General features: G+C 41.6%; 1 protein-coding gene across 4 annotated transcripts in view; it reads right to left on the reverse strand.

Annotated features, from left to right (window-relative positions):
- LOC115195227 (ankyrin repeat and SOCS box protein 2) overlaps nucleotides 1-12029 on the reverse strand; it is a 28121-nt gene that overhangs the window by 9972 nt on the left and 6120 nt on the right. For 3 of the 4 annotated variants that reach the window (XM_029755015.1, XM_029755010.1, XM_029755022.1), the window contains exons 3-7: nucleotides 7255-7389; nucleotides 6108-6277; nucleotides 5576-5731; nucleotides 4939-5184; nucleotides 4604-4775 (exon numbers count right to left, since the gene is read on the reverse strand). In XM_029755015.1, coding sequence (XP_029610875.1) covers nucleotides 4604-4775; nucleotides 4939-5184; nucleotides 5576-5731; nucleotides 6108-6277; nucleotides 7255-7389 — 879 coding nt within the window. The remainder of the gene's footprint in view (nucleotides 1-4603; nucleotides 4776-4938; nucleotides 5185-5575; nucleotides 5732-6107; nucleotides 6278-7254; nucleotides 7390-12029) is intronic. The other variant, XM_029755028.1, reaches the window with a different exon arrangement.

A 12029-nucleotide genomic window follows, 5' to 3' on the forward strand; every position in this document is an offset into this window, starting at 1 on the left:
GAATGGTCGAAGAGGCAGAATCAGGAGAGAGAAGGATTTAGCAGAAGGGAGAAATGATAGGATAGAAGAGGAGAGAGTAGTGGGAGAGACAGAGAAGATTGCGACAGCACATAACCATCTGGGTAGTGGTTAGGAGTGGAGGAAAGGGAGACAAAAGGAAACAAAGTATTGATCAGAGACCTGGAGGGGGGTTGCAGTGAGATTAGTAGGCAAGCAGCTTCTGGTAAAGATGAGGTGAAACGTATTGCCTGCCTTGTTGGAGGGGATTGGAAAAGGGTGAGGTCAAATGAGGCAAGGAGGGGTAAGAGAGAGTTGGAAACGATTGAACTGAAGGCAGACGTCAGGAGGTTGAAGTCACCAAGTACGCAGACCAGTGAGCCATCTAAAGGAAATTAGCTTATCAAGGCGTCAAGCTCATTGAGGAACTCTCCAAGGGCACCAGGTGGGCGAAAGATGACAATCTTAAGTTTGAGTGGACAAGAGACAGGGACAGCATGGAATTCAAATGAGGAGATGGACAGGTGAGAGAGGGAGAAAAGAAAATCTCCAGTTAGGAGAAATGAGTAGACCTGTGCCACCACCATGACGACCAGATGCTCTCGGACTATGAGAGAAAACATAGATGAAGAAAGATAAGCTGGAGTAGCAGTGTTCTCTGGGGTGATCCATGTCTCCATCAGGGTCAAAAGTCGAGGGACTGAAGGGCAGCATAGACTAAGATGAACTCGCCGTTCTTGATCGCAGAATGGCAGTTCCAAACGCTGCCAGAGACCCAGTACAATTCCACATGGGTTGTGCACTCAGGGTACACTAAATTAGAAGGGTTGCAGCCAACGGGTGAGGAGCGTCTGTAAATCCTACAGGAAGAGGTGCGAACAGGTATAGAAAACAAATAGTTGACAAAGCTACAAAAGGAAAAAAATGACAATCTGTAAATAAATAGGTAAGATACTCAAGTGAGAGTGGTGTGGAGCCTTCCTCGAATAACTTGTCAGAACGGTCTTTGTTTTGCAACAAAACCGCCACTGACACGACCACCGCTTATAGCTGCCACTGAGAAACCAGGGGAGACTGAAAAACTAACACTAACTGCTAATTGCCTAGCAGAGGTGGAGAGCACACCTCCCTGTACTAAATGCTGATTGCCTAGGAGAGGTGAAACCCCCGCTTTTTTTAGCTTACATTTACATTTACGTCATTTAGCAGACGCTCTTATCCAGAGCGACTTACAAATTGGTGCATTCACCTTATGATATCCAGTGGAACAACCACTTTACAATAATACATCTAAATATTTTGGGGGGGGGAGGGTACGGGGGGGTTGGAAGGATTACTTAATCCTATCCCAGGTATTCCTTAAAGAGGTGGGGTTTCAGGTGTCTCCGGAAGGTGGTGATTGACTCCGCTGTCCTGGCGTCGTGAGGGAGCTTGTTCCACCATTGGGGTGCCAGAGCAGCGAACAGTTTTGACTGGGCTGAGCGGGAACTGTGCTTCCGCAGAGGTAGGGAGGCGAGCAGGCCAGAGGTGGATGAACGCAGTGCCCTTCTTTGGGTGTAGGGACTGATCAGAGCCTGAAGGTACGGAGGTGCCGTTCCCCTCACAGCTCCGTAGGCAAGCACCATGGCCTTGTAGCAGATGCGAGCTTCAATTGGAAGCCAGTGGAGTGTGCGGAGGAGCGGGGTGACGTGAGAGAACTTGGGAAGGTTGAACACCAGACGGGCTGCGGCGTTCTGGATGAGTTGTAGGGGTTTAATGGCACAGGCAGGGAGCCCCGCCAACAGCGAGTTGCAGTAATCCAGACGGGAGATGACAAGTGCCTGGATTAGGACCTGCGCCGCTTCCTGTGTGAGGCAGGGTTGTACTCTGCGAATGTTGTAGAGAATGAACCTACAGGATTGGGTCACCGCCTTGATGTTAGCGGAGAACGACAGGGTGTTGTCCAGGGTCACACCAAGGCTCTTAGCACTCTGGGAGGAGGACACAATGGAGTTGTCAACCGTGATGGCGAGATCATGGAACGGGCAGTCCTTCCCCGGGAGGAAGAGCAGCTCCGTCTTGCCGAGGTCCAGCTTAGCTCCCAGCCACTTCAAATGTGAAGCTATTGAAAACTGACTTCTGCCTCCCAGATTGCAGTTCCTATGGCTTCCAATAGATGTCAACAGTCTTTATCTTCTATGGGCGGGACACAGCCAGTGAAATATCAGGGCGGCAAATTCAAAAACAACAACTATTTTACACCATTTTAAAAATACACTTCTCCTTGATGTAACCACATTGTCCGATTTCAAAAAGGCTTTACAGCGAAAGCAAAACATTAGATTATGTTAGGAGAGTATATAGACAAAAATAATCACACAGCCATTTTCCAAGCAAGGACATGTGTCAATAAAACCCAAAACACAGCTAAATGAAGCACTAACCTTTGACGATCTTCATCAGATGACACTCCTAGGACATTATGTTACACAATACATGTATGTTTTGTTCGATTAAGTTCATATTTATATCCAAAAACAGCATTTTACATTGGCGCATGATGTTCAGAAAATGCATTCCCACCAAAACGGCCGGTGAATGTGCACATCAATTTACAAAAATACTCATCATAAACGTTGACAAAATATATCAATTATTTAAAGAATTATAGATGGACTACTCCTGGATGCAACCGCTGTGTCAGATTTTAAAATAGCTTTACGGAGAAAGCACATTTTTCAATATTCATTTTTCAATATTCTCAGCCATCACGGTGAGCTATTCAGACACCCGCCAAATTCGGCACAACCTAAACTCAGAATTATTATTAGAAATATCCTCTTACCTTTGCTGATCTTCATCAGAATGCACTCCCAGGACTGCTACATCCACAAGAAATGTTGTTTTTGTTCCGAATAATCCATATTTATGTACAAATACCTCCGTTTTGTTCATGAGTACAGATCACTTATCCAAAAGCATAATGCGCGAGCGCGGAACAAGAGACGAAAAGTCAAAATGTTCAATTACCGTACTTAGAAGCATGTCTAACGCTGTTTAAAATCAATCTTTATGGTATTTTTAACGTAAAATTGCGATAATATTCCAACCGGACAATAGCATATTCATTCAAGAAGAAAAAGAAGGAACGGTGTGCTCGCGTGACCGCGCATATCCAATCCCTTTGTTGCCAGGCAGACCACTCAGTAACTGAGCTCCTATACTCTGCCCAGTGACAGGAGAATGCTCAAACCACTTTCTGAAGGCTTTAGACAGCCAATGGAAGCCTTAGGAAGTGCAACTTCACCCCACAGACACTGTAGCTTCGATAGAGAATCAAAAGAAGAACTACAATTCTCAGACTTTCCACTTCCTGCTTGAATCTTTCCTCGGGTTTTTGCCTGCCATATGAGTTCTGTTATACTCACAGACACCATTCAAACAGTTTTAGAAACTTCAGAGTGTTTTCTATCCAAATCTACTAATAATATGCATATTCTAGTTTCTGGGCCAGAGTAGTAACCTGTTTAAATTGGGTACATTTTTCATCCGGCCGTGAAAATACTGCCCCCTAGCCTAGACAGGTTATACATGGTTTCAGGCTTGTTTTTTTTTTTAAACAATGAATAGTAGTTTATCCAAGGGGAGCACTAAGGCAAAAGTAGTCTCTTTGCGCGCGGGAACAAGGGCGCGCTCTTTGTTATTTTCTTTTCCTATTGAACATCTAGACTCTGTATGAAATATTATCATTTATTTATATATTAGACTAACTGAGGATTAATAAGAAACATCGTTTGACTTGTTTGGACAAACTTTACCGGTAACTTTTGGGACTTCTTTGTGTGCATGTTGAACGGGTGGATTACTGAACTCAATGACGCCTACTAAACTGACTTTTTGGGATATAATGAAGGAGTTTATCGGACAAAACGGCCATTCATTGTGTAGCTGGGACCTTTGGGATTGCAAGCAGAGGAAGATCTTCAAAGGTAAGTGATTTATTTTACCGCGATTTATGATTTTGTGACGCCTGGGCTGGTTTGAAAACATATGTTGTTGTGGGGCGCTGTCCTCAGATAATCGAATGCTATGCTTTCGCTGTAAAGCCTATTGTAAATCGGACAACGCGGTTCAATTACCAAGATTCTAAGCTAAACAATCATGTATGACACTTGTATTTTCATGAATATTTAATATTACGATTTTGTATTTTGAATTTGGCGTGCTCCGATTTCACCGGATGTTGTCGAATTTGATCTCGCTAGAGGGATCCGTGACCTAACAGATTTTAACACTCCTGGAGATATCAGGAGTCTTCTAACTATAGAATGAAGCACACAGTTACTTAGGCATAATAAAACACTTAAGCTTTTTCTGATCATGAGTATCAACTGTCAATTTACAGATGCGATTACAAATACAAGTATAGCCAGGTTGTCACACCTCCAATACTAATAACGACACAGTAGATGAATCTGATACGTAGGCTAAAGAGGATGACCAACAGTGCATTCTTTAGCGAGTATTTGAAGGTTAAGAAGCCCAGTGGTTCTAGTGTTAAGGGTGCTGTGCAGGGATATTTGTAATCTCCCCATGTTTCAAGGCAATTTAAGCTAATTGCACCTACCCATCATTTCCTTGTTGGGCAGCGATATGTAGTGGCAGAAGTCCTTTCTTGCCCACTTTGTTGGCGTCAGCTTTCTGAGAAAGAAGAATCTCCACAATGTCCTCATGGCCATTCTTAGCCGCCTCATACAGAGCTGTGGACCCATCACTTGCCTCGCTATTGACATCAGCACCTAGAACATATTCAGAACAATGTACAGTTAGAAAAGTCAACAAAAAATCCATGGTTAGAGCTTCACAAAAGCTGTATGTGGTCTGGGGACAGTCTTAATTCGGTGTAAAGCCATTTGGCCTACAGAATTCATCCTCTTTTCCAGGGGAAAGTCATACCCATACCGTGTTTAATAAGAAATCGAAGTGTTTCCACATGTCCATTCTGGGCTGCAGTAGACAGGGGTGTGATACCGTACATGTTGGTTGGGCTGAGCTTAGCCCCGTTCCGGACTAACATCTCACAGATCTCAACGTTGTTGCGGCTCACAGCCTCTAGGAGAGCTGTCCAGCCCTGGGTGGAGTATTTGTTCACCATAGCACTGTGATTCAGAAGGATGGCCACAATCTCGGCATTGTCCATTTCACAAGCTGCAGAATATGTAAAACATTGACAGACAGTAGTTATATGGAAGAATTTCTTGGGGTTCTCAAGACAGCTTGAGAGGATACTGGGAGAGGCAATCTGTAATGGCAGATTTTGGGTGTAGCTGTATTTCTTATATCAAGCCATCCCTGTCTCCCAATAACCTCTCCTTTCTCCTGAAGTGTGCCCTTGTTCACTAGTGCGCCCCCCTTCATGTTGAATACATGAAGGGCAAGTTTTTCAGCTAAATTTTCTCACGGTGTTCTGATCTTGCTACTCAACAAGTTATATTACTATCAGTAGCCTATGACTTACTACGCTTAAAGTAAAAGGATAATAACAAAGGGGTTGGCAGATACTGTAGGTCTTAGTAGGTCTTAAAGGCAAATGTTTTACCTTTGTAGAGGGGGCTCTCTCTCTCCTTGTTGGCAAGGTCTGGGTCAGCCCCCATCTCCAGAAGTGCCTCTACACAGGCCACCTTTTCCCTTTCCACCGCCAAGATGAGAGCGGTCCGGCCTTTCAGGTCGCACTTGTTAATCACACCAGGTTGAGCTTGAAAAGTGGAAAGAAGAACACTAGGATATACTTTATTTTACACTGTATTTTACAGTCTGCTATTTAGCTGGCATTTACTTTGTAAAATGGTAAAATACTTGGTAATTACTTAGTAAAATGGGTGTACCATTTGGTGTGGACTGCTATTGTAATCAATTGTTAAATTCTTTGACATGAGACTAGAACATGTCAATTGTTACCACTACACACTTTCCCAGTAAATACCAGCTTAAATGGGACTGTAAAATATAAAGGTACCAGTCTTACAAAAAAGGACAACAACCAATGATCCAAAGAATGACTGTACTAAATGTACAAGGAATCAGTCACTATACATGTACAGTACATCTATGGGGTTTTAAATTGCATTTACCCCCAAGAAGAACTCTGACACACTGGTCTTGGCCATGATATGCAGCCTCGTGCAGCGGGATCCATCCATACTTGTCAGGCCGCACTATGTTATTCCCGCTGCTTCTAGCCATAGCTCGGACCGTAGTCACATCACCATTCAGGATGGCTTTCACAATAGGGTCCTGTTCCCTAATAGGCAAACATACCCATCATCATCCACTTGCCTTTTTCCCTAGTCCACATAAACTATAGAAGAGCTAACATATGCTACTGTACTTGTAGACTTCCAGTCATTGCGCTAATGCTAGTTAGCAATGGCTCGCAAAACTACCTCTAGCATCCTTCATAATGCACATAGAGACATAAAACGGTATCCACAAGTTCATATGACTCTGGCTAAGTAGAGAAACGGCTTAATTGCCAGAATCTCGCAGTCCTTTAAAGGGACAATTCAGAACATTATCAAACTCAATTAGTGAATGTTTTATTGATTTGCCATCTTTGAGTTATGGAAAGTGGATTAAAATGAAATACACACATCCTTAGTTAGGGTTTATGGTGTTGGAAAGACATTGGTTACTGAAGTTGTGAATTTCACCACTTTTCAACCTCATTTATTATTTCCAACACCATACCATTGTCTATATATGTGAAAATGGCACTGTGATTAAAAATCTACGATAAAAAAAGTGCAATTTGATGATGTCATCCAAAGTAAAAACATTTTTAAATATAGTGGTTTTCAAAGACTATGAGAATCGCGGTCACGTGGTGAGCAGGAAAATGTCCACCCCAGGCTACAAACGTTGCAGGTTTTGAAAACCGCTGTTGTGCATTGTTGTTCACTTTTAAAGTTATCAAATTGCAATTTGTAGGATGTTTCTTCTTTTCTTTGTTCTGTAGTGTAAAAGATATGCATCGTTTTCACATACTGTATGTACACTTTGGTATGTTGCCGGAGATAATGCATATGAGGTTGAAAAGTGGTGGAAATCCCAGCAGGTATCCCAACAGGTTTGTATCCTTTAACATGGAAAAATGATGTACAAAGTACAACAAATGTCATCACATATTATAGAAACATTATTACATATCCTAAAGTGTTCATGTCTTGGTGTGAATGCAATATGTGTTGCTAAATACCCTCTGTGAAAGGACACACTTACTTTTCTGTGTCTGGCACGTACTGAATGGAGCCATCGCCTCTGTGATATGCCAGCATGCGCTTTCCATTGCCAGTTACAAAATGAGTCACCACAATGTCTCCGCATTTCCTTCTTTCTTCACATGTCCTTCTCCTGCTACAGGAACGGTGAAATATAATTAGTTGACAGTCACATTTTATGCAAATGTATACCGTAATTTCCGGACTATTAAGCGCACCTGAATATAAGCCGCACCCACTGATTTAAAAATTGTTTTTATTTTGAACATAAATAAGCCGCACATGTCTATAAGCCGCAGGTGCCTACCGGTACATTGAAACAAATGAACTTTACACAGGCTTTAACGAAGCACGGCTTGTAACAAAAATAAATAGGCTTTAACGAAACACGGCTTGTAACAAAAAATTAAAAATGAGCAGTAAGCTTTAGTTGTCTTTTTGCACTCACGCTGCTGTTTCCAACGTCTTATCATCGACTCATTAAGACCAAGCTCCCGTGCAGCAGCTCTATTTCCTTTTCCAACAGCCAGATCAATCGCCTTCAACTTGAAAGCGGCATCATATGCATTTCTCCGTGTCTTTGCCATGATGAGGGTGACAAAATGACTACCCTAATCAGAATGATGGGAAGTTTGAGAGTGCTCAATTTAATCTAAACAGTAAACAAAAAAGTTGTTTGACCTTAACCCGTTCGGCAATTTCATTGGTCTAATGAAAGCTTCATGCCGCCAAAAAACTGAGCACGTCACAGAATGTTTAAAAAAAAAATAATTGAAAGCAGGAAAAATCCATATATTAGCCGCGTCATTGTTTAAGCCGCGAGGTTAAAAGCCTGGGAAAAAAGTTGCGGCTTATAGTCCGGAATTTACGGTACATAAAGTAAATGAAAGTAATATGGTGGGACCTTAATCTAATTCTATATTGTGTTTCTTCAAAGTGAAATATTTGAATCCTTAATCAACTTTCATTGCTAACATGCGTACTATGGAAAGCTCTGTATCAATGAATACAGTACAGCCATCTAAAGTAATTGTCCACTATCACAATCCACTGCTCAAGTGTTCCTCCAAAAGCATTTCTAAGTGGTAGGCTTAATGCATGTGCCTAGTTGATATCCAACATGCAAAGTTGCAGGGCACTAAAAAGGTATCTTTTTTAAAACCCTGGCACCACCAAGTTTTTGTGAAAAACTATCGAGTCACTATTAGTCAAGTTAGCTACAGATGAAGGATCTTAATTTGACTGGTATTGTTGCAGCAAAATAATCCTGCAGCAAGAGGATTTCAATGTTTAATCCACAATGTTGTTGATTGTGGTTAGGCTATTAGCTGGCCAAAATTAGGTGACATGAAAAGTGCAGTATTGTTAATATAACTGTGTTAGTGTGGATTTTGAGTGAATTTATGTAAATCACAAAGCTCATTTGCAATTCCTTCAGGGCAGGAATTCTCACCAAAAAAGAGTGATCAAATTAAGATCCTACATCATTAAGCAAACACTGCACAAGTCAAGTCATTTATTTGAGGAAACCGTCACTCATGCATACTTACAGTGGGGCAAAAAAGTATTTAGTCAGCCACCAATTGTGCAAGTTCTCCCACTTAAAAAGATGAGAGGCCTGTAATTTTCATCATAGGTACACGTCAACTATGACAGACAAAATGAGAAACAAAAACCAGAAAATCACATTGTAGGATTTTTAATGAATTTATTTGCAAATTATGGTGGAAAATAAGTATTTGGTCACCTACAAACAAGCAAGATTTCTGGCTCTCACAGACCTGTAACTTCTTCTTTAAGAGGCTCCTCTGTCCTCCACTCGTTACCTGTATTAATGGCATCTGTTTGAACTTGTTATCAGTATAAAAGACACCTGTCCACAACCTCAAACAGTCACACTCCAAACTCCACTATGGCCAAGACCAAAGAGCTGTCAAAGGACACCAGAAACAAAATTGTAGACCTGCACCAGGCTGGGAAGACTGAATCTGCAATAGGTAAGCAGCTTGGTTTGAAGAAATCAACTGTGGGAGCAATTATTAGGAAATGGAAGACATATAAGACCACTGTTAATCTCCCTCGATCTGGGGCTCCACGCAAGATCTCACCCCGTGGGGTCAAAATGATCACAAGAACGGTGAGCAAAAATCCCAGAAGCACACGGGGGGACCTAGTGAATGACCTGCAGAGAGCTGGGACCAAAGTAACAAAGCCTACCATCAGTAACACACTACGCCGCCAGGGACTCAAATCCTGCAGTGGCAGACGTGTCCCCCTGCTTAAGCCAGTACATGTCCAGGCCCGTCTGAAGTTTGCTAGAGAGCATTTGGATGATCCAGAAGAGGATTGGGAGAATGTCATATGGTCAGATGAAACCAAAATATAACTTTTTGGTAAAAACTCAACTCGTCGTGTTTGGAGGACAAAGAATGCTGAGTTGCATCCAAAGAACACCATACCTACTGTGAAGCATGGGGGTGGAAACATCATGCTTTGGGGCTGTTTTTCTGCAAAGGGACCAAGACGACTGATCCGTGTAAAGGAAAGAATGAATGGGGCCATGTATCATGAGATTTTGAGTGAAAACCTCCTTCCATCAGCAAGGGCATTGAAGATGAAAAGTGGCTGGGTCTTTCAGCATGACAATGATCCCAAACACACCGCCCGGGCAACGAAGGAGTGGCTTCGTAAGAAGCATTTCAAGGTCCTGGAGTGGCCTAACCAGTCTCCAGATCTCAACCCCATAGAAAATCTTTGGAGGGAGTTGAAAGTCCGTGTTGCCCAGCGACAGCCCCAAAACATCACTGCTCTAGAGGAGATCTGCATGGAGGAATGGGCCAAAATACCAGCAACAGTGTGTGAAAACCTTGAAGACTTTCAGAAAACTTTTGACCTGTGTCATTGCCAACAAAGGGTATATAACAAAGTATTGAGATAAACTTTTGTTATTGACCAAATACTTATTTTCCACCATAATTTGCAAATAAATTCATAAGAAATCCTACAATGTGATTTTCTGGAATTTTTTTCTCCTTTTGTCTGTCATAGTTGAAGTGTACATATGATGAAAATTACAGGCCTCTCGTCTTTTTAAGTGGGAGAACTTGCACAATTGGTGGCTGACTAAATACTTTTTTGCCCCACTGTATGAAGTCTGCAGCCTACATATGAAATCAAATGGCCAAACCCCATCAAAGGTTGTATAACTCTGGAAACATATACTACATTTGCTTTGAAGGAGATGTCTGTGTAGTGATACATAAACACACATTACTGACGAGATCCATATAATAAATCAGAGAAAGCTTTTCTTTTCTACACTGTAACTACAGATAAGGTACGTAATAAGGACAGTTATAGTGCTACGGGGCGGCAGGTAGCCTAGTGGTCAGAGCATTGGGCCAGAAACCAAAAGGTTGCTGGATCGAATCCCTGAGCTGACAAGGTAGAAATCTGTCATTCTGCCCCTCAACAAGGCAGTTAACCCACTGTTCCCCGGTAGGCCATCATTGTAAATAAGAATTTGTTCTTAACTGACTTGATAAAATAAAGGTTAAGGGCTAGGGGGCAGTATTTTCACGGCCGGATGAAAAACGTACCCAATTTAAACAGGTTACTACTCTGTCCCAGAAACTAGAATATGCATATTATTAGTCGATTTGGATAGAAAACACTCTGAAGTTTCTAAAACTGTTTGAATGGTGTCTGTGAGTATAACAGAACTCATATGGCAGGCAAAAACCTGAGAAAAAGTCAAGCAGGAAGTGGGAAGTCTGGTGCTTGTAGTCCTTTCAAGTGATTGCCTTGACTGTATACAGTGACTTAGGTTTCATTTTGCACTTCCTAAAGCTTCCACTAGATGTCAGCAGTCTTTAGAACGGTGTTTGAAGATTCTATGGTGAATTTGAAGGGAATATCAGCTGTGGTAAACTGGTGTCCCATTATAAGGCATGGGCTCAAGTCACGCGCAATGACTTGGGAGCGAGCTGAGTTCATATTCACTCCTAAAGAGAACGGATAGGTCCGGTTGGAATTTTTTTCAAGGTATATGATAAAAACAACCTAAAGATTGATTCTATACATCGTTTGACATGTTTCTACAAACTGTAGTATAACTTTTTTGACTTTTCGTCTGGACTAAGTAAGCACACGCGTAGTGGATTTGGATAGTGAACCTAACGCGCGAAGAAAATTGATTATTTGGAAATACATATGAACTTTTTCGAACATTTATTGTGGAGCTGGGATTCCTGGGAGTGCCTTCTGATGAAGATAATCAAAGGTAAGTGAATATTTATAATGTAATTTCTTAGTTATATTGACTCGGGTTTCTGTTTGCTATTTGTTAGTGTCATCTGGGCTGTACTCAGATTATTGCAAATTGTGGTTTCGCCGTGAACCATTTTTGAAATCTGACAAAGCGATTACATTTAGGAGAAGTGTATCTATAATTCTGTGCATAACACTTCTATATTGATCAATGTTTACGATGAGAATTTACGTACTGTGTGTGCTCATTGTGCTGATTCACTGGAAGGTTTGGAGGGAAAACATTTCTCAACATCACGCGCCAATGTAAAATGCTGTTTTTGGATATAAATATGAACTTTATCGAGCAAAACATACATGTATTGTGTAACATAATGTCCTAGGAGTGTCATCTAAAGAAGATCGTCAAAGGTTAGTGCTTCATTTTGCTGTTTTTTTGGCTTTTTGTGATGCATCTAGTTGCTTGGAAAATGGCTGTGTGGTGTTTCTTGAGAAGTTTATGTCCTA

This window comes from Salmo trutta, chromosome 1 (genome assembly GCF_901001165.1).
Source record: "Salmo trutta chromosome 1, fSalTru1.1, whole genome shotgun sequence".
Lineage (NCBI taxonomy): Eukaryota > Metazoa > Chordata > Actinopteri > Salmoniformes > Salmonidae > Salmo > Salmo trutta.